Raw genomic sequence first — 21,185 nt, forward strand, 5'->3', positions numbered from 1 at the left:
TGGCCGCTGCGGTCGGTAGGGGGCGGTGTGCTAGTGACGCTACTTCTCTGGGCGTGGTTTTCGTCCTGCGGGAAGGGTTCGCGGAGTTTGAGGGGAGGTGGCAGAGATGGCGGCCTCGGCGCGGGAAGATGGCGCCCGCGGCCCAAAGCAAGGGCGACGGGGCTGCGAGCACTATGACAGAGGATGTCTCCTGAAGGTGACGACTTCAGTGGGCTCTTCCCTTACAAGCTTCCGCGGGACCGGGTGGGGAGGGAGCGGAATGGGCAAGGCGGTTAGGCTTGGGCTTAAGTTAGAGGCTAAGCTGTTTGTCCGTCTACCTTCTCCACCTCGAGTTGGGTTCTTGCTGTGGAGAATGTTTTGGCAAGGCGACCGCAGGCCCCCACCTTTTCCCCTGCTTTACACTTCGTGAGCAAAGCTTTCTGCTCGGGGAAGAACGTGGGCTTGCACATCGCTCACTTCATCAGTGCGTTTCTGTAGTGTTTTGCTACTGTAAGTAGACTGAGGCAGCCCCGGGCCTGGGCTGGCTTTCGGCCAGGGTGACTTTCAGGTGTGTGATGAAGTAATGGAACGACGGAGAAGTGAGTGGAGAATCGGAATAGGATTTCAGCTCCTTAGTGAGTAAGTTGTACAGCTCGCCAGCTGCATTTTAGAGTCAGTGAGTATGTCGAAGCCCGCCAGGAGAATGTTTCTGTGGACTAGGAAGACAGCCATGGAATTGCCACTAGATAGATTATGTGTAGCAAAGTGCCCAGCATGCATATATTGTTATTTTTGCTGTTCACTTTGAGGAAAATTGCTAGTCAATCTAGAGCATTGTAACTTGGCACCCGTTCAGTTAAAGTTTCCTGATTTTGTTGTTGCTGCAAGAAGCAATTTAACGATTTTACTTAGAGGGTTTGAGCTTTGGAGTCCCACAGCCCTACCCCACATCTAGCTCTGACCCTTGATAGGTCAGTGCTTTTGAGCAAGTGCTCCATTTGTGAAGTAGGGGTGACAGAAGTTCCTGTTTCATTTAAAAAGAAAGAAAGAAAGAAAAACAAAAAAAAAAGGATGAGGCCTGTAAGGACAACTTAGAGCCTTCTTTTTAGGCCAGCCTTGGTGAACATTCCTCCGCTGCACTGGGTGAAGCTCTTTCAAAGTTAGGGGTTCCCCAGGTGTTGTGTAAGCAAGCTGAATGCTATCCTTACGATTCCATTTCCACTGATGCGTTTTGTTACTCTTTGAAACTCGATAACAGGAGCTGAATTCAACATGTTGGCCCTTTCCCCCAGGAAACCACATAAATGTGTCTGTGTTTCATAGTGCTGAGATATTTGACCCCGAGTATCAAATACTTTTTTGCCTTCCCCCTCCTTCTTCCTTGAATACCAGAAGCCAAATGAAGAGTTTTAAGGAGGAAGTAATCAACTAAATCAAATGCTGCTGTTTGAGTAAGATAAGAAGTGAAAATTGACCTTTAAATTTGGCAAGGAGGTCGCTGGTGATCTTGACAAGAGACATTTCAGTGGAGAGATTGGGACAAAGCCTGATGGGAGTGGATTTGAGAGAGATTTAGAGTAGTGGAACTGGAAGTAGCCTTCATAGACAATTCGTGGAGTTCTGCTGTAAAAGAGAGAAAAAAAAAAAAAAAAAAAAAAAAAAAGTCTAGTTGCTGAGAGATGTGGGATCATGAGATTTTTTTCCCTTTAAAATTGGAGGTATTACAGCATGTTCGCATATTGGAAATAACCCAGTGAGAACTTTTTTTTTTTTTTTTTTAAGATTTTGTTTATTTGTAAGAGAGAGTGCGAGTGCACAAGCAGGAGGAGGTGCAGGCAGAGGAAGAAGCTTCCCGCTGAGCAAGGAGCCTTCTGCAGCACTCCATTGGAGGACCCTGGGATCATTGTCTGAGCCGAAGACAGGCACTTAACTGACTGAGCCACTCAGGTGTCCCATGAAGTGAGAACATTTTATAATGCAGGAGGGAAAGAAAAAACTGTAGAAGCATTTACTGCTCTTAAGTAATCGAAGAAAAGATGGGATCCGGTGTAGAAGTGGAGGAGTTGGCCTTAGAGAAAAATATATAACAGAAAGGAAGATAGAGTATTAGGTACATTTGCAAGTAGCTTGATAGAGTTTGTGAGAAAATGTTTTCTTTGATTATTTCTGTTTAATAAGATAATGACCAGAGTATAAGGGTGGAGGAAAAGGTTTAAAGAGAGGAGATGTGAAATAATCATTTAGATTTTAGGTCCTAGACTGTAGAAAAATGAGGGAATCGACTAGGGCAATATAATAACCCACTTTTTTTTTTTTTTAAGATTTTTATTTATTTATTTGACAGAGATCACAAGTAGGCCGAGAGATAGGCAGAAAGAGAGGGGGAAGCAGACTCCTCGCCGAACGGAGAGCCTGATGCGGGGCTCGATGCCAGGACCCTGGGATCATGACCTGAGCCGAAGGCAGAGGTTTTAACCCACTGAGCCACCCAGGCACCCCAAAACTCACTTTTTAATTAGTGATCATGAATTAAAAATGAGACAAGTATGAAAATTCTTATTCAGCTATGTCTGACTATTCCTGTATAGGAGAGAATTGGATTTAACCAGACTTGGGGTTTTGGTTAGGAGAGTATGTAGAGGAAGAGAGAAGGAAAGAATTAGAATATGTGCAAGGGAAGCATTGAAGTGAGTTGGAAAGAGAGGGGGTAGTGGTTAGAGGATTTCATACTTGAACTTACAATATAAACAAGATTTAGTTCTTGTTTTAGAGCATGGTTCTCAAAGTGTGGTGAATGGACACCCCCGCCCCCCCCCGGTGATTCCTGAGGCACTTTCAGGGGATCCTTGGGGTCAAAACTACTTTCTAATACTAAGATTTTGTCTTTTTCAGTGTGTGCAAAAGCAGTTATTAAAACTGCTGGCATCTGACCTGTACTATACCTATAGTTTAAAAAAGAAGTTTCACTTAAGGCTGTCATTGATAAAACTAAAGCAATAAATTTACTAATTTTGTAAAAATCCCAGCTCTCAAATACGTCTTTTTACATGTTTGATGAAATGTAAAGCATTTCATCAAGCACTTCTGCGTACTAAAATTAGATGGTTGTTGTGAGGAAAGTTCTTATGCAGTTGGATTGTGAACTGAACTAGTTTCTCATGTAACAGTTTTTACTTGAAATCTTGTTATTTAGACTTGAGTATTTGGTGGGCACATTCTTGAAAAGTGAACCATTGAAAAGAAACTGTCATTACAAGGAAAACAATTGACGGTGGTAAAATTCAACCTTTCACATAAAAATTAGAATTTTGAAACACTTGTATGAGTTTCTGTGAGCTTAAAAGTGTCCCAATACCTAAAGACTTTGCTGATGAGATTGGTAGTGATGTTAATAAATAATGATTTTTTTTATATTGCATGGAAAATGTGTGAACATTTGGAAGAGCTGTAGAACTCAGTGCACTGATATTTTCCGAATGACTAATGGGTGGGTAAAAGGTTGATTCAAAGTGCAGGATAGATCAGAGGATTTTGATGCAACAGAGGGAGAAAAGTTCATCGATACAATTTCAGAGCCCATGTTACAACTGATCATTTATAAGACTTGTCAAGTTTTGGTGTAGTATCAGAGAAGAGTATCCATAATTCTCTGTAAAGTCTATTAAAATACTCCTCCCTTTTCCAACTATATATTTGTGGGAGTCCAAAGTTTCTTCATATACTTCATCTAAACCTATTGAATACGGAAGTTGAAGCAGAAATGAGAATCCAGCTATTTTGGGGGAAACTAGCTATTTTTCATTAAAATATGTCATTTACATTAACATGTAATGGGTTTGTTATTATTTTTTTTTTTTAATATTTATTTATTTGACAGACAGATCACAAGTAGGCAGAGAGGCAGGCAGAGAGAGAGGGGGAAACAGGCTCCGCACTGAGCAGAGAGCCCGATGCGGGGCTTGATCCCAGGACCCTGGGATCACGACCTGAGCCGAAGGCAGAGGCTTCAACCCACTGAGCCACCCAGGTGCCCCGGTTTGTTACTATTTTTAAAAGAAGTAATATTTTAAAAACCTTTTCAGTTTTATTTTATATTATGGTGTCAGAGATAATTCACATAATCAGAAGCTCTTTGAGATCCTCAACAATTTTTTTTTTTAAATTTATTTGACAGACAGAGATCACAAGTAGGCAGAGAGGCAGGCAGAGAGAGAGAGGAGGAAGCAGGCTCCCTACTGAGCAGAGAGCCCGACACGGGGCTCTATCCCAGGACCCTGAGATCATGACCTGAGCTGAAGGCAGAGGCTTAACCCACTGAGCCACCCAGGCCACCTCCTCAACAATGTTTAAGAGTGTAAAAGGGTCCTGAGACCAAAACATTTGGGAACCCCTATTCTGTGGTATGACTGTGAGAATATTTGGCTGAGTAGGGTTGAAGGACGAGGCCATTGGAAGTGAGAAAGTCAAGGAATTGAGGGTGGTTGTGCAGATCATTAAGATTTAGGATGAGAGTAGTGTTGGTAGAGAAAGGGTACCAGTTGAGTGTTAAAATCTTTAAGGAATGAACTCTGTTGTGGTAAATCATCATAAGAAATCTTCAGAAATGAGTGAATTTGGAAGGTCACAGTATACTGGAAAGTACTGGGTTAACTTACTGGCTTAGAAACTTCTTGAGGTACTAGTTAGAATAAAGCTAAGCTACTAAGGGTAACCTAACAGTTTCAAGGTGAATTATCCAGTTTGGCGATGAGACTGATCCACATCATCACTCCAGGGACAAGTTTTTCCCATTGTATTATTTTGCCATGTTTTAGGGCATACAGTCATCAGCTGGGTTGCTGTCATGTCCATGTTTCATCTGATGGAAAAGGGAAAGGGAGCATGGAGGAGGAGGCATGCCCAGTTTCTTAATACTCAGGCCCAGGAGTGGCACTGATTTCTTCTGCTCATTTCCTTTTGGTAAGAACTTAGTCATTTGGCCACAGCTGAAATCAAAGAAGTCTGGGAGCTGTAGTATAGCTGGGCAATCATGTGTCCAGGAAGAAGGAGAGAAAAGATTTTGGCAGTCTGCCACTCTTGAAAACAAGGCCTATCTCTTAAATTTATTCTGCCTTCTAAAATATCAAGGATATAGTTGATGATTAATAAACACAAGTGAATTAAAATATAATCTTTATTATAGTTAATGTTTAAAGGTTGAAGTAGGTAAATGACTTTATCTGGAAATGTCTCAGAAGAAGTTGCCTGCCTGCCGTTTAGGCTGAGGATGAGTTTAGGGTGTTATGTGATTAGTTCTATCTGTGGGTGTCCATTCTTCATAATTCTTTAGTATTTAAGGACCAGATTATGTTAAACTTGAGGTAGATAGACATAGATGTTGAGGGGGAATAGTTAAAAGAAGCTAAGAAATAATGAAAAGTTATGTTTAGGATCAGTTTACAAACCGATTGATTGGTTGTATTCTTTGACTTTATTCCAGGAGGAGGAAGAAAAATTTTTTTTGCATTGTAAACTTATCTTTTCTTATACCTCTTTTTCCCCCTGGGCATTAGGCACCTTGCTGTGACAAACTTTATACTTGTCGGTTGTGTCATGATAGCAATGAAGATCATCAGCTAGATCGCTTTAAAGTAAAGGAAGTGCAGTGCATAAACTGTGAAAAAATTCAGCACGTAAGATTTTATCATATTTGTTTTCTTTTTAAAAAATGTTAAGGTGATTTACAAAATTGATCAAGAGTATGCAAATAAGACTTCTTTAACTCTAAGCAGTATCGTTGGTTTAAATGTTTAAGACCTTGTAAGAATCTGTGTATATTGTAACAAATTGTGGATATTCAAATAATAATAGAAAATGTTTTTGTAAATTTAATTTAATTTTTAATTACATGTGTCTGTTTTAGGCCCAACAGAATTGCGAAGAATGTAGCACATTGTTTGGGGAATATTATTGCAGTATATGCCATCTCTTTGATAAAGACAAGAAACAGTATCATTGTGAAAACTGTGGAATTTGTAGGTACTGTATGTAAAATGTTCTTCTCTGATTATTTTTAATGTACCTGAGCAATAATAGTTTTTAAAATCTGTTTTGTTGGTGTATAATTTGCATCTAATAAAATGCATTCATTTTAAGTTTTCAGTTCAGTAAGTATGACAAATATATATAACCATGTTACTACCAACACGGTGAACATTAAAAACATTTCTGGTATTCTAAAAAAATTTTTCATGCCTCTTGTGTAGTAATAATTTAATTAGCCCACCAGTTATTGTGTGGCTATTTAAAAATTTAACTTTTGGATATAAAACATGCTTTTATATGAAGTGTTTTGTAGGCAACTGAAGTAGAAAATTAGGGTGGACTTTTTTAAAAATCAGGTTTTAAAAGCATTTTCAAAGTATAGGCTGATTTTATAAAATTTGGAAAACATGAAAAAGTGGAAAGAACAAAAGAAACCTAGAGTCCAGTCTCTCACTGATAAGCTACTATTGACATGCCGTATGTAGGAGTTTTTCTTTCTAAAAACCCTGAAATATTAGATACATACAAAAGCACATACATAACATATGTTATAAAGTATACTGATACAGTAAGTCACTCATTTTAAGAAATGGAATGTTACCAATACTGTTGAAGCTCCAAGTGTTCCACGTTAGTCTTTTCTCCTCTTTCCCATTGGAGATAACCACTGTCTTGAATATTTTAAATCACTTTCTAGCTTTTATGTAGTTTGTTTTTAAGGATGTATAACAAACATACCAAAAGATGCAGAAATCATAAACAAGCAACCTTAGGAGTTTATTTAGGAAAACGTTTTTTTAATCACCACCCAGATCAAAAAGTGGTATGTTCATAGCAATGTAGCAGCCTCTCTTATGCCCCCTTCAAGTCAATATACTCGTCCAAAGGTAACCACTCTACTGAATTTTGTAAATGGAATCATGTGGTATTTGCTTTTTTGCATTTTTATATATTTTAAGGCAATATCATTCAGTGTTTACATAGATTTGTTCTATTTTCCTTTATGATTGACCCATTTGCCCTTATATAGTGTCTCTTTTTATCTTTAGCAATATTTCGTGCCTTAAGAGCTACTATATCTAGATCACCTTTCATTGATTGGTTTTTACATGTGTATCCATTCCTTTTCTTTTTTTATTCCAAACATTCTGTATACTTATATTTAAGGCATGTATCTTGTAAGCAGAATATAGTTGAATTTTATTTTTTTATGGAGTTTGATGAAAACTCTTTTAATTAGGACATTGATTCTACTTATTAATATAATTGTTTAAATGTACATATAAATCTACAATGTACAATTTTCCAATTCAGTCTACAATTTTAGTATTTTTTTATTCCCTTAGTATTTGTTTGTCCTTTTTTTCCCTCCTTGTTTGCCTTCTCTTGGATTAATCAGCAATGTAAATTTGTTAGAGATACATTCTTCTATTATTCTCTTAGCAGTTTTTTTAGAAATTTTAAGTTACATCCGTGTTTTACTAGCGAAATGCATTTATCATTTCTGGGCAGTGCAAGAACCTTAACTAAGAGGATTTACATGCAGTTGTCATGTTTTTAGTGTGTATATTTAAAACTCTATAGACATTGTTTTGAACAGCTGATATTTTCTTAGGTTTACCTACATATTTACCATTACTTTTGCTCTTCTTGCCTTCCTGCATCTCCTTTGTCTTCAGGATTATTTTCCTTCAGTTTCAAGAATTGTTTTCATTATTACTTTTAGTGAGGCTATGGTGGTGACATACTGTCAGTTTTTTGTCTTTGTTTTGCCTTCATTTGTAAGATTTTTGGGGGGGTTGTAGAATTACTTTCTTTCAGCCTGTTAAAGATACTCGGGTGCCATGGTTTCTGTTTTAGAGTCACCTAACAGGATTATTATTGCTTCTTTGAGGATAATCTGTCCTTTATCCCTCTCTCGATGTTTTCAAGTCATTGGTTTTTAGCAGTTTTTCCATGATGTGTCCAGGTTTGTAAAATATTTATCCGGCTTGCAGTTTGTAGTTTCTTGAATCTGTGGCTTGATGTCTTCTGTCAGTTTTGAAATATTCTTGGCCAGTGTCTCTTCAGATAATATTTCTGCCCCCTGCTCTTGCCTCTCCTGAGACTCTAGGTTTAGACCTTTTCACTATGTCCCATACGTCTCTTAAAATTCTTTTCCTGTATTTATCCTTTTCTTTCCTTTCATGCTTAAATTGCATAGTTCCTACTAATTTATATTCCAGGTCTCTGTTGTATTGTGTTGAATCTAATATGGAACCTCTTGAGTTTTTCATTTTAGGCTTTATTTTTCTTCTTAAAATTATAGAATTTACATTTAATTCTCCCCCATCCTCTGTACCTTCCATTTTTCAGATGAAATTCTTCACCTTTTTTTCCCTTCAACATATTACTCACTGGTAATTGAATGGCAGTTGTCTGAGAAATCCACTGTCTTGATTACCTGTGGGTCAGTTCTGATTTCTGTTTTTCTTCCTCTGGTGTTTGGTTCTTTAGTCCTGCCTTTTGGCATGCTTGACACTTTTTTTAGTTGGTTGTTGGACAAAATTGTATAAGCTCCGTATGCTTTTTTTCCAAAGAGAATTTTCTTTTGGCAAGCAGTTAATTAGAGACAGATTCCATTTATCCAATTAAAGATTGAGATGATTAGTCCTGTTCTATTTTGTTTTCCCTAACACTCAGGCTCCTAGCACATGGTTCCTCACAGGACTTGACTTAAAGCCAGGGTTGGTTACCAAGGCTTCTCTGGTGGTGGGTGGGACCTGGTCTCCAGTTTTTTGCCTCCCTAGGAGAGTGATTGCCAGAGGGTTTACTTGGTTTCCTACCCCTTTACCTACTGCTTGCTGCTTGGCTCCTTAGCTTCTAATAAACTAGTGTGGACTCCCAAGTTCCCCAAGGAAGAAGCAGGCTTTGCCTCAGGGTATTTCCCTTCTCTCTGGTATGTTGACTCTTTAAGCCCTTAGTTGTTCTTTACCGCTATTAAAGGGCTTGTTTGTTTTCTTTGCATCTAGCCTCTGTAGTTGTCAGTGGGAGCTTTGGTCCTATACAGGCTACTTTTATCTTTGTGGAGTGGAAGTTTACAATATATGTTTAGGTTTGCTTATTTTTAAACTCACATTCTATTTATTCTTCTGTGGCTTTTTTTTTTTTTTTTTTAACAAAACCTTGTTTCTAGGGTTCATCCTGTTTGATTCATGAGCTCCAGTTCATTTTTGCTGTTATATTGAGTTATTTTGTATGTCAGATCTGCACAGTTTTTAATTACCACTATTAAAACAAAGGAATCAACACATTTTATGGTTAATTTATTGACCTTCAAGTAGTTGAGACTGCAGAATAGGTAGACATCTCTTCTTACCCTATATATATTAAGCTTTATGAAATTAAGATGTTTTCAAATTCTAAATTCTTATACCTGGTAAATATTGAGATTCATGAGATCAAGGTATTTTCAGATTTTAAATTTGTATACCTGGGAGTGCCATGTATATAGTAGGTGCTTAGTAATGTGTAGGTTGTGTATCTTCGGCAAAATATTTTTAGTGTTACGATTTCAGTCTGTTTATGAGGAAAATTTGTCATCAACATTTAGCATCTAAGTATATTTTTAAATCCTTTTTACAAATAACAGAATATTTTTTATTGTTTGTATAATTTATATATTTATTATGAATGACAATGAAGGTAGTGAAAAACAGCTTCATTAGAAATTTTAGTAAGAATTTAAATGTTGCAAATCTAAATTTTGATTCCATATTTTTCTAGTTCTGAAGGGATATGTACTAAATTTGGCAATATCCTTTGAATGTAGCTATTTCCTGGTCATTTGTCATGCATAAATCTGACACAATGTCCTTCTCCTAATAACTGATTCTAGGTTTTAGATACAATTCTAGTAGGCTCTAGTTTGTAATTACTTTAATTTATAGGCCTATAAATTTTTTCACGTCCTGCACTCATACCATCAAAAGATATTGATTGCAGATCTCAAGTACACTACTAATAGGTTCTGGCTTATCATTACTTCTGTTTATGCATTGTCAAATTCAGTGTTTTTGAAGCCTTTGAGAGCTCATAATTGTATCTAAAGGTTACTATCCAGACTGGAATGAACTCATAAAGATAGCATACTCATCACATTAAATAAAATGCTCCTGAATTTAAAAAAAAAAGGTGACTATCTTTTTAATTTCAATATAACAAAATTTTATTTACTTTTAGATTTATAAACACCTTATTTAGGATGATCAATCTTGTAAATTTTTTCACTTTTTACATCATCTGTTTTCTTCAAGATACTTTTTTTTTTTTAAGATTTTTATTTGAGAGGGAGAGTGAGCAAGAGAGAGAGAGAGTGCGTGCACACATGGGGGGAGGGGCAACGGGAGAGGGAGAAGCTGATTCCTAGATGAGCCCAGAGCCCACTGAGGGGCTTGATCGAAGGATCCTAGGACCATGACCTGAGCTGAAGGCAGGAGCTTAAAGGACTGAGCCACCCAGGCACCTCCCTTCCACATACTTTATACACATCCTTCCCTTTCAACATTTCTCCATTTAGGAGCCATACCACGTAAATTTTGGTATATAAACTTTATAAAAGATGGAAGAGTGCTGTTACAACCTTTTAGCAAAATGGGATGGTCTAGTTTCATGTAACAAAATACTGTGAATTGAAGTCCCTCCTAGTGAATGACCAGGTGAGGAATCCATTTTTTTTTTTTTTTCCCCTTAGAAGTACATTGTTCAGGGGCACCTGGTTGGCTCAGTTGGTTGAACATCCAACTCTTGATTTTGGCTCAGGTCATGATTTCGGGGTCGTGAGATTGAGTCCTCCGTCAGGCTCCATGCTCAGCAGGAGTCTGCTGGAGAGTCTTTCTCTCCCTCTTCCTTTGCCTCTCCCCCCATACTCAGTCACTTCCCACTCTCTCTCTAGAATGAAAATAAATCTTAAAAACAAACCAACAAACATTGTTCATTCATTTTCTTGTGAGGCCGTTCATCTAGTGTGTGTTGCAGACAGATGATTATGATCACTTCAGGTAGGTATTTTAGGTGGCATTGTGTCTGTTGTCATTGTTCAGAAATCCTTGGAACGTCTTTTTACAGTTCTTTCAGAGTGCCTATGGCACACTGAAAATTCACTCCCCTTGGGGGTTTTCAGAGGTATTCATTTATTATTATTTTTTTAAAGCTTGCTAAAAGATACTGGGGGTAGGGGTGCCTGGGTGGCTCAGTCGGTTAAGCATCCACCTCTCGATTTCAGCTCAGGTCGTGCTGTCAGAGCTATGAGATCAAGCCCTGTGTCAGACTCCCTGCTGGGTGTGGAACCTGCTTAAAATTCTCTTTCTCCTTCTGCCACTCCCCCGTTCCTTCTCCCTCTCTGTGAAAAAGATATTGGGAGCAAAATCTGTTAAATAAGATTGGCAAACACTGTTTAGTCAGAAATGCCATAGCCATTAGAAAATGTTAATTTTTTAAACAATAAAATATCAAAAGACAATTCAAAAATGTTTCTGCAATAGCAGTGTCATAGGAAACTCTTTACCCTTTCATGATGACATTTAAAAAAATGTCATTTGAGTGTATGAATCATTAAATTTTTGCTTAAATATCAGTCTTTTTATTTTGTAGTTGAACCTTCTTTGATATTCTTTTACAACGAGTCCCCTTTTGGATATTAACGACAACTTTTTTGTCTTAAGTATATTATGAAACTTAGTTATTGCTTTTAGTCCATTTAAGAAATCTGCAAAGTAAAGGTGATCAGATTTCTCCTGCTGGTGCTTGGTACTTACAATACTGCTAAGCTTGACTCTGGTCTCTGGGCTTGAAAATTATTGTCTTAATGCAATAATCACTGTAAGGAAATCAGTGTTTCTTACAGAGTTTAGTAAGAATATTAATCCTGATTTTATATTTTAAAATAGCTCCATGATAGTTAGATAATCTTTTGACTGTGGCAGTTATTCTCTCAAAGAGTGACATGCCCTAAAAACAGGGTTTCACTTTTTCCTTAATTAGAGGCGGATATCCAACACTGAATTTTTTGGCAATGGGTGCATATATCCTTACTGAAGTGTGCTAGAATGAGCTTGTTTTTTTTTTTTTTTTTTTTTTTTTTTTTAAATGGGGAAATAATAATTTCTTATTGTTATTAAATAAGCGCCAGGATACTTACCATGAGAGTATGATATGGCAAATGTGGTTTTGGTGTTCTGATTTCTGCTCTTAAAAAATGTTTCAGCCCTTTGACTGTATAATTCCATTTTTAGATTATCCCAAGGAAATAGAGTTATGTACCAAGAATTATGTGTAGAATATGTCTTGTACCGATAAATATATAACAAAAATATAATAATGAAAATTGAGAACCAACCTGTATGTTGGAAGATTGTAAAATTTGCAAGCTCATATTAAAAGTAAGTTCTTGAATAATATTTAGGGATTGGGAGAATGATTTGTACAAAATGTCTGTCAGGATATCATACATACCAAAATATTAGCTGTAGTTACCCATGAGTGGCGGTATCATAATTGATGTTTGTTATTTTTTGGTATATTTGTTGGTTCATGTTCTTCTGGGTTTTACACATTTTTTTTTTTTTAAGATTTTATTTGAGAGAGAGAGAGTGCGTGCGTGCATGTACGAGTGGTGAGAAGGAGAAGGAGATTCTCTTCTGAGCAGGGAGCTCCATGTGGAGCTTGATCCCAGGACCCTGGGATCATGGCTATGCTGAAGGCACTTAACTGAGTCACCCAGGGGCCCTGGTTTTACGCACTTAAAATAATGAATGCAGGGAGCTTGCCTCTCCTTCTCTCACTCCCCCTGCCTGTGATTTCTCTCTCTCACTGTATCTCTGTCAAATAAATAAATAAAATCTTAAAAAAAATAAAATGTATTTCCTGTCTCATAACCTAAGAAGTGCAAATTAAAATGATGTCTTTTATTTGTCTATCATCTAGGTAAGCAGTGTTCACTAGGGTGTGGGGAGCACAGGTGTTGTCACACATTGTTAGTGGGAGCACACTTTAGTATTCTTTTTGGAGGTCAGTTTGTCAGTATCAAAACCAGTGATGTGTAATACCCTCTGATCCCATAGTTTCAGTTTTAGAAATCTTACACAAATTTTCAACAGATGACTAAGTGATGTCTGTGTAAGCATATTGCTTGCTTGCTTGGTTTTATTTTTATTTGTCAGAGAGAGAGCACAAGCAGGGGCAGAGGGAGAGGGAGAAGCAGGCTCCCTACTGGGCAGGGAGCCCGATGTGGGACTCAATCCCAGAACGCTGGGATCTTGACCTGAGCTGAAGGCAGACTTAACTGAGTGAGCCACCCAGGCATCCCTGTATAAGCACATTTATTTTATGTCATTATATTAATTCAAGGTAGTAAATCATATATGGGAATACTTTCACAAATTATGATTTATCCATACCATGTAATACTATGTAATTCTGAAGAGGAATGAAGTGGTCTAGACAGAATAATCTTTAGGATATGTTCAGTGGAAAAAAAGTCGCAGAACAGAATGTATAGAAAGAATCCATTTATATAAAAAATAAAACCCAAAGGGTGTGTGTGTCTGTGTGTGTGTTGTGTATACACTTTTATAGAAAAAACCTGGGTAGATACCATTCTGTTTATAGTGCTTACATTTGGGGAGTTGGGGAGTTAACATTACAGGTGTTGGGGAGGTGGGGGTTTACCCCATGTCCTTCATTGTGAATTGAACTAACTTTATAGTGAAATTAAACTTACGAAAAAATGAGTAAATTACTACTGTAGTAAAAATGAACCTAATTTTTTTGGCTTTTGCATAATTTTTAGGATTGGTCCAAAGGAAGACTTTTTCCACTGTTTGAAATGTAACTTATGCCTAGCTATGAATCTCCAAGGAAAGCACAAGGTATATACTTAAGTTTGCATAATTTAAAAAGCATTATATTGTGTTTGAAAACCAGCTTAAATCCTGGTATGTTTGGAAGCATGCTAATTTTCAGATATTACCAAGTACAACTATGTTGCTTTTTATTTTTGAGCACTATGAAGTAGGTGTTCTAAGACCTGTGCCTCAGAATATCTGATCTACAATTCTTTTTCTTCTGTATTGTGTGTGTGTGTGTGTGTGTGTGTATTTAAGATATATTTATTTATTTTAAGAGAGCACACGAGCAGAGGGAGGGGTAGAGGGAGGGGGAAGAATCTCAAGTAGACTGTGCTAAGCACAGGGCTCGACATGGGGCTCAATTCCAGGCTTGATCCCAGAACCCTGAGAGCATGACCTGAACCAAAATCAGGAGTTGGATGCTTAAGTGAGCCACCCAGGCTCCCTATAGTGTGTAAGGATACTTTTATCACTTACTTCTAAGTAAGTTTATGGATTCATCTCATACTCATACATTCGTACTGGTGTTAAGAATAACTAAAAATGAGAGGCGCCTGGGTGGCTCATTTGGTTAAGCATCCGCCTTCAGCTCAGGTCATCATCCCAGGGTCCTGTGATCGAGCACTGCATTGGGCTCCTTGCTCAGCCGGGAGACGGCTTCTCCCTCTCCTTCTGCCACTCCCCCTGCTTGTGCTCTTTTGCTCTCTGTCAAATAAATAAATAAGAAATCTTAAAAAAAAAAAAGAATAACTAAAATTGCACAGTAAAGAAGCAATAACAATGTAACAGCATTTCAAGAAAATTCAGAAAATATTTTTATATTTCCTTTTGTAGTTAGAAATATTTTTAACTTTGGATCTATTAATTATACCATGATACCAGAAAATTATTTTTCATTATTTAGAAAAAATCTTAAAAAAATCAGAGATTAGAGAGACTAATGAGGATTTTTTTCAATGAAGGTTTTGATTTTAATGCGATATAGTTAACATTAATGAGGATTTTTAAATAGATGCAGGCCTCAAATTGTCAGGTGTTAAGAGAAATTGAAATGAATAATGAGTATTTGAGATATGGTGACAAGGTATAAGGGAAAAAGAATGGGGCTGAGTAAAGATGACTCGTAAGGTTTTTAAGCCCTTGTTTTAATGTATTTGATTAATAGACTGAATTTGCTGGAATTAAAAGATTTAGTTTGGTTTTATAGACTTGAGTTGGGGGATGGTAGCTGTGTGGTCTTCCAAAACTATATGTATGTTTTCTCTTATGGTATCTTTATTTGTCAGTTATTTTTTTAGTGTCTGTATTTTAGTAAATGGTCCTATCATGTACTCAAGTGCTCACTTAAAAAACCTGGGCATCTTCCATCGTGTGGTTCTTCCCCTTACCTTCTCGCCTTTATTTATCCTGTCTTACCAAGTGAAGAGTTCTGGTACTGGCCAAGCCTATTGGAGCTCAAATGCAGTTCTACCTCTTATTAGTATGTGACTTTGGAAGTTACTGAGCCTTCTCTACGCCTCACATACCTCATAATAATTGGTATGTGAGGGTAATAATTGTGCCTGCATTTATAGCAGGTACACTGTGAGACATGGTTGAGCTAATACAGTTAGTGCACTTAATATATGGCGTGTAGTAAATTTCAGTAATGTGAACTGTTATCATTGTCAGTACCCTTAAGTAGCTTTGGATATACATGTAGATTCCAAACATTATCTCTGTATTTTTGGTAAATCTTGATTCACTGATTTTCCTTATTTGTAAAATGAAGATAATTTGAACAATTAAGATGTATTGAGTAGTTTCATTGTTTTAGGTAATATGCAAAGCCTGAATTAGCTGTATGAGTTAACTGTTCAGTTCTTGTCTGACATAGAAGAGACACGCGTTAATATTAATTATTAGCTTGAGTAAGTTAGTATCATTGTTTTCTTTATCATTAGTTTTTATTAATATGTACACTTGTTATTTCCATCTAGTTAAGCTTTTAGTAATTTGAGTTTCTCTTTTAAACAGTGTATTGAAAATGTTTCCAGGCAGAATTGTCCAATATGTTTGGAGGTAAGCTTAAAATATTACTTGCTTTGGAAATATTCCCTCTTTTCTTTTTTTTTTTTTTAATTACATTCAATTTACTCTCCAGAAAACCTGAGGACATCTAAAGAGAGAGAAATAATATTCTCTTAACAAATGTCACGTTGAATTTGTAATAAAGGGGTGCCTGGCTGGCTCAGTCTGTGGAGATGCAAGTCTTGATATCAGGGTCACGAGTTTAAGCCCCATGTTGGGCGTGGAGCCTACATAAAAAAATTATAGTAAATTCAGGAGTAGCAAATTTGTGAGGTGTTATTAACTTTAAAAGATACTCCATCTTTTAAGATTAAATTTTTAAAAATTTAAATTCAGTTAATTAACATATAGTGTATTATTTGTTTTGGGGTACAGGTCTGTGATTCATCTTATATAATACCCAGTCTTATATAATACCTGGTGCTCGTTACATCACATACCCTCCACAGTGTCCATCACCCAGTTACCTGTCTCTCCACCCTTCTGCCCTCCACCAACCCTCAGTTTGTTTCCTATGATTGAATTTCTTATCCCTCTCTGGTTTCATCTTGTTTCATTTTTTTCATCTTTTCCCCTATGATCCTCTGCCTTGTTTCTTAAATTTCACATATCAATGAGATCATATGATAGTTGTCTTCTTCTGGTTGACTTACTTCGCTTAGTATAATACCCTCTAATTCCATCCACATCATTGCACATGGCAAGGTTTTATTTTTTTGGAAATAGTCCCTCTTGAATTTAAAGTAGTGGGATGTTTATGCTGTCTTCATGCAAACACTAACATTTATTTCCTTTATAGGACATTCACACATCCCGTGTTGTTGCTCATGTCTTGCCATGTGGACATCTTTTACATAGGTAAAATCATTTTTTTTCCCTCAGAAAATGTTTGAAAATAGTGGAGATGCTTTTTGCTTTACTAAAATAGTGTCATTTTTTTTTCAGAACGTGTTATGAAGAAATGTTGAAAGAGTGAGTGTTTGATGGAATTTTTAGAAGTTGTAATTGTAAGATGTCTGATTTTTTTTTTTTTTTTTTAACTTGTGCTGGGATGTGGAAGTAGGCAAATGTTGCTGATACTTACGCCTTATTGGCGTGGGAGATATCTTGAGACGGACAGGGTAAATCAATAGTGTTAAATTGGACAAAGCATCTTGTGGATATCGGAGTACATCTTTGTCCCCATGCTTGTGTTATGTCTTACCTCATCCTGCAACTTGCAAGAGCTACTTACTCTTTTCTGAGGGGGCACAGGCTCTGCCAAAGGCAATCCATAGAACTGTAAAAATGCTGAGGCATGTCGTTCAAAATTCTATTAAGTCATTATATTGGCCCAGGATAATCATCTGCAAAGAAAGCTGGTAACAAGATTATCTAAAGCAGAGACTTTATTGTGGGGGAAGGATGTTAAAATGAAGTGAGAACAGTTAGGAGAGAAGAGACTGTGTGAATGTATTTTGGTCCTGCAAATTCATAAGCAGAACTTATAATTTAAGAGCCAGGTGGAAGTGAATTCTTTGGAATTTTTAGAAAGAATATGATACAGTCTGAATATATTAAGAAATGGAGGTTATTTAGCCAAAAAAAGCAGCTGAACAGGTTTTTTAAAATGTGTTAAATATAGGAGTGCCTGGTTCACTCATTTGGAAGAGCATATGACTCTTGGTCTTGGGTTGTGAGATCGAGCCCCATGTTGAGTGCAGAGATTACTTAAATAAAAAGCTTTATATAAAAAATGTATTAAATATATTCTACAGAGAATACGGACTAATTCCTTCCCACTTTAGAGAACTGAGGATAAAGAAGGTCTAAAAAATGCCATAGGTTACAGGATTTAATTAAAAACTACAGTGAAAAGTTCCCAGGTTTGTAACAGGTGATCTTGAAATACAGAATAATGCTCTGTCTGGTTGGTTTGTGTACCGGTTAGCATGCGTCTACTTGTATAGCCGAGTTGATACAGTCCTTGTTTAATGTTTGGAAAATAACCTTTCTGTCTCTTCTAGAGGCTACAGATGTCCATTATGTATGCACTCTGCTTTAGATATGACTCGGTATTGGAGACAGCTGGATGATGAGGTGGCACAGACTCCCATGCCAGCAGAATACCAGAACATGACTGTGGATGTGAGTCGAATCAGTGCTTAGAACTTTTGAGATTCCTGGTTGATGTTCTTGTTTTTTTTTGCCGTTTTGCTCAAATCTGTCTCAAAAATACTGCTTTGGCATAGACACCAATGTGATGAAAGGACCAAATAATAGATTTTAGTTCCTTTGAATTCAAAAGACCAGACCAAAAAAATACTAAGAATACCTTTATGCAATTCTTCCCGACACTAGATGGCAGACAAAAACTTTATTCTGAATTATTTACATCTTACTCGTCAGAACCAGTCAGTAATGTAACTGAGTAGAGGTGAATTACTGGTCTTAGGTTTTATTTTAATGATGTTTTATTTGTAATTATTTTAAATTTTATTTCAGGCATACATATCTGTTGATTTTTGAAGATTACTTTTGTTTTTTAATGTTCATTACCCTTTTTATTCATGTGGATAATTGAATTGCTAGTAAAGTCAGTGAAGGATCATTTAAAATACTAATAAATTATGTGATGTTTTATGCAGGTTTCAGAGTGCTATGTTCCATGTAGATCATTTTTTCAAATAACAGCTTTATTGAGATATACGTGCCATATAACTCATCCATTTAAAGTGTGCAATTTAGCACTATTTTTTTTTTAAAGATTTTATTTATTTATTTGACAGAGATCACAAGTAGGCAGAGAAGCAGGTAGAGAGAGAGGAGGAAGCAGGCTCCCTGCTAAGCAGGGAGCCCGATGCGGGGCTCGATCCCAGGATCCTGGGATCATGATCTGAGCCGAAGGCAGAGGCTTTAACCCACTGAGCCACCCAGGCGCCCTACAATTTAGCACTATTTAGTATATTCTTGGAGTTGTGCAAGCATCATCATCATCAGTTTTAGGATCTTTTTATTACCCCCAGAAGAAATCCCATACCCATTAGCAGCCAGTCCCCAGTCCCCTAGTTCTAAGGCATCACTAATCTTTCTACATTCAGATTGTATTCTTAATTATTTTCCAGGTTACAATTTTGAGCAAATTTGGAAGTTTTCTATTTACTGTGGTATGACTATTCTAAAGCTAATGCTTTTCTCACAGAGTAATGCAGTGATGTATTCTCAGGTTAACACCTTTTTTACTTTTTGGGATCTCAGTAGTAGAAGAGATTAATTCCCAGGTGACATCTTATTGTCATTTTAGGGATATGTCAAAAGCTTCTTTTTATTAAATTAGGAACGATTTTTTTGGACTTTAATTCATTCTTGAGGCATTAAGAACTTAGTATATTAAACCTAAAGAATAAGCAAAAATACTCAAATTTTTTAAAGATTTGTTTTATTAACAAAGGTAATTTTACAGTGTCAAGGAAAAATAAATCATGTATGTTATTTTGAATTCTAAGTGTAGGTGTCAGTCAGATGATTCCTATGTTAGATTTTTTAGACTAACTGTTCCCAAATTTAGACTGTTTGGGAACAGTTTCAAAATAAGGCTTCTTGACTCAAACCTACACTTCCATTTCTGAATTCAGAGCTACCTTAATAGCCTCTTAGAGTTTTCAGAAAACAAATAAAAGGCATTTCTATTTAGGGAAATGTTTAGACTTAGCTATATATGTTTCAGTTCTTTGGTATGATTTTTGAGGAATTGTTTTGAGCAGACAGGGCCATTTTCTATCTGTAAGGTTTAATACGCTTAATTTGAATTCATTTCTTCACTTTTCAGATTCTCTGCAATGATTGCAATGGGAGATCTACAGTCCAGTTCCATATATTAGGCATGAAATGTAATATTTGTGAATCCTACAATACTGCTCAAGCGGGAGGATGTAGAATTTCACTAGATCAGCAATGACCGGTGTATGCTGCATTGGAAAACTCAGCATTTTCTGATTAGAAAAAGGCTATCTTTAGTATTCTGTTGTCATAATGTGTCAGGATCTATGCATTAGAGTTGATGTGTTTTGTACCAGTGTCACAGCATAAAATCATATTACATGTACTTAAGGATTCAGGGTCTCTTTATAGAATTATCATAGCTTTATATTGGATGAAAGCCACTGTGCTTGTCTTTTGATTGGAGATTCCTTTAGTGTCAGTTGTTTGCAAGCCAGTGATGTTTGCCACTGAAATTTACATCCATAGAAGTATATCATACTTCCATGGAACTTTGCTTTAAGTGACACTATGCACGAAGAGTTCATTTCTAGTTCTTCATAGAACTGCACTTATTTCTCAGTATTATTCTTGACTTTTTAAGGGCTGTGCTATAATGAGAAGATGTTCTGTCTTACTGTTGAAATCTTATTACATATACTTTAGAATTTTCTAAGGCAGTCCTTTGGATCCTGTAAATGTGAATTTTGATGTAATAACTGCTAATAAAATTATATTGAAACTGTTTTATGGAAAGTTTTTTCCAAGGTTATCTATTTTTGGCTCAACCTGGGCAATATAGTCATATACCTATTTCTCTCTGTAAATACAAATACGCATACATAGATATGTGTGTATATTTCTATGGAGAAATCTCTTTTTTTTTTTTTTTCTTTTGAGGTATTCTTCCATTAGAGTAGTTGGGAAATAAAATAATAGAACTTTTCCAAGCCTTAGGAAAAACCATCAACACTGAAAATAATTTTGTTTTGGTTTCCCAAAGTTATTCCCAAAATTATTCCTTGAAGGAATAATTCATTCAGTCAGCAAGTATTTAGTGAGTAACTACTATGTGCTGGGTAAGGTTCTAGATAGCTGTGGAGACAACAGTGAACAGTATAGATAAAAGTCCCTGCCCTCATGGGCTTGCCTCATTCCTCATATGCCTCATGACTAGCCTTTTCCTTGCCTTTTGTATGCACGAAGTGGTTGTCTTTGGTGTAAGTGGGTGGATTCTTTTTCCAAAGTGCTTGAGAGTAGGCATGGGTGAGTGGAAGGGGCATGGAATATTCCTGGTAAGATCTCTGATTTTGTAACACTTTTTTGGGGTTCATGTAATGGAGTTAAATACACCTCTTAATTCAGGAACTAAATACACAAAAATACTTGGATGGTGCTACAGCTTTTACAGTAGTAATCCAGCATCCAACTAAGCCTGTTTTATAAAGAGCTTTAGGTAAGGAAGTAAAATGTGTAGATACCAGTTGA

At 36.5% G+C, this 21,185-nt stretch overlaps 1 protein-coding gene across 3 annotated transcripts; it reads left to right on the forward strand.

Moving 5' to 3' along the window:
* Positions 1-57: 57 nt before the first annotated feature.
* On the forward strand, positions 58-20,444 carry RCHY1 (ring finger and CHY zinc finger domain containing 1). Of its 3 annotated transcripts, XM_032839651.1 has the most exons (9): positions 58-196; positions 5,532-5,651; positions 5,882-5,997; positions 13,832-13,910; positions 15,906-15,950; positions 16,759-16,817; positions 16,905-16,931; positions 17,966-18,086; positions 19,768-20,444. In XM_032839651.1, exons 1-9 carry the CDS (start codon positions 107-109, stop codon positions 19,894-19,896), a joined length of 786 nt encoding a protein of 261 aa, XP_032695542.1. In that variant the 5' UTR covers positions 58-106; the 3' UTR covers positions 19,897-20,444. The 3 variants fall into 3 exon arrangements, with proteins under 3 accessions (XP_032695542.1, XP_032695657.1, XP_032695601.1); XM_032839766.1 differs by lacking the exons at positions 5,532-5,651; positions 5,882-5,997 and having other exon boundaries at positions 101-196; XM_032839710.1 differs by lacking the exons at positions 58-196; positions 5,532-5,651 and having other exon boundaries at positions 5,886-5,993.
* Positions 20,445-21,185: the final 741 nt, after the last annotated feature.

This window comes from Lontra canadensis, unplaced genomic scaffold (assembly GCF_010015895.1).
Source record: "Lontra canadensis isolate GAN:19392208 unplaced genomic scaffold, GSC_riverotter_1.0 scaffold1, whole genome shotgun sequence".
Taxonomy (NCBI): domain Eukaryota; kingdom Metazoa; phylum Chordata; class Mammalia; order Carnivora; family Mustelidae; genus Lontra; species Lontra canadensis.

What these genes read in the sequence shown, in the direction of transcription:
- RCHY1 (XM_032839651.1), top strand. Translation starts at nt 107, where the DNA reads ATGGCGGCCTCGGCGCGGGAAGATGGCGCCCGCGGCCCAAAGCAAGGG. An exon ending in ATCTCCAAGGAAAGCACAAG is followed by an intron (nt 13,911 to 15,905) that starts GTATATACTTAA and finishes TCTTTTAAACAG; the next exon opens with TGTATTGAAAATGTTTCCAG. An exon ending in ATTGTCCAATATGTTTGGAG is followed by an intron (nt 15,951 to 16,758) that starts GTAAGCTTAAAA and finishes TTTCCTTTATAG; the next exon opens with GACATTCACACATCCCGTGT.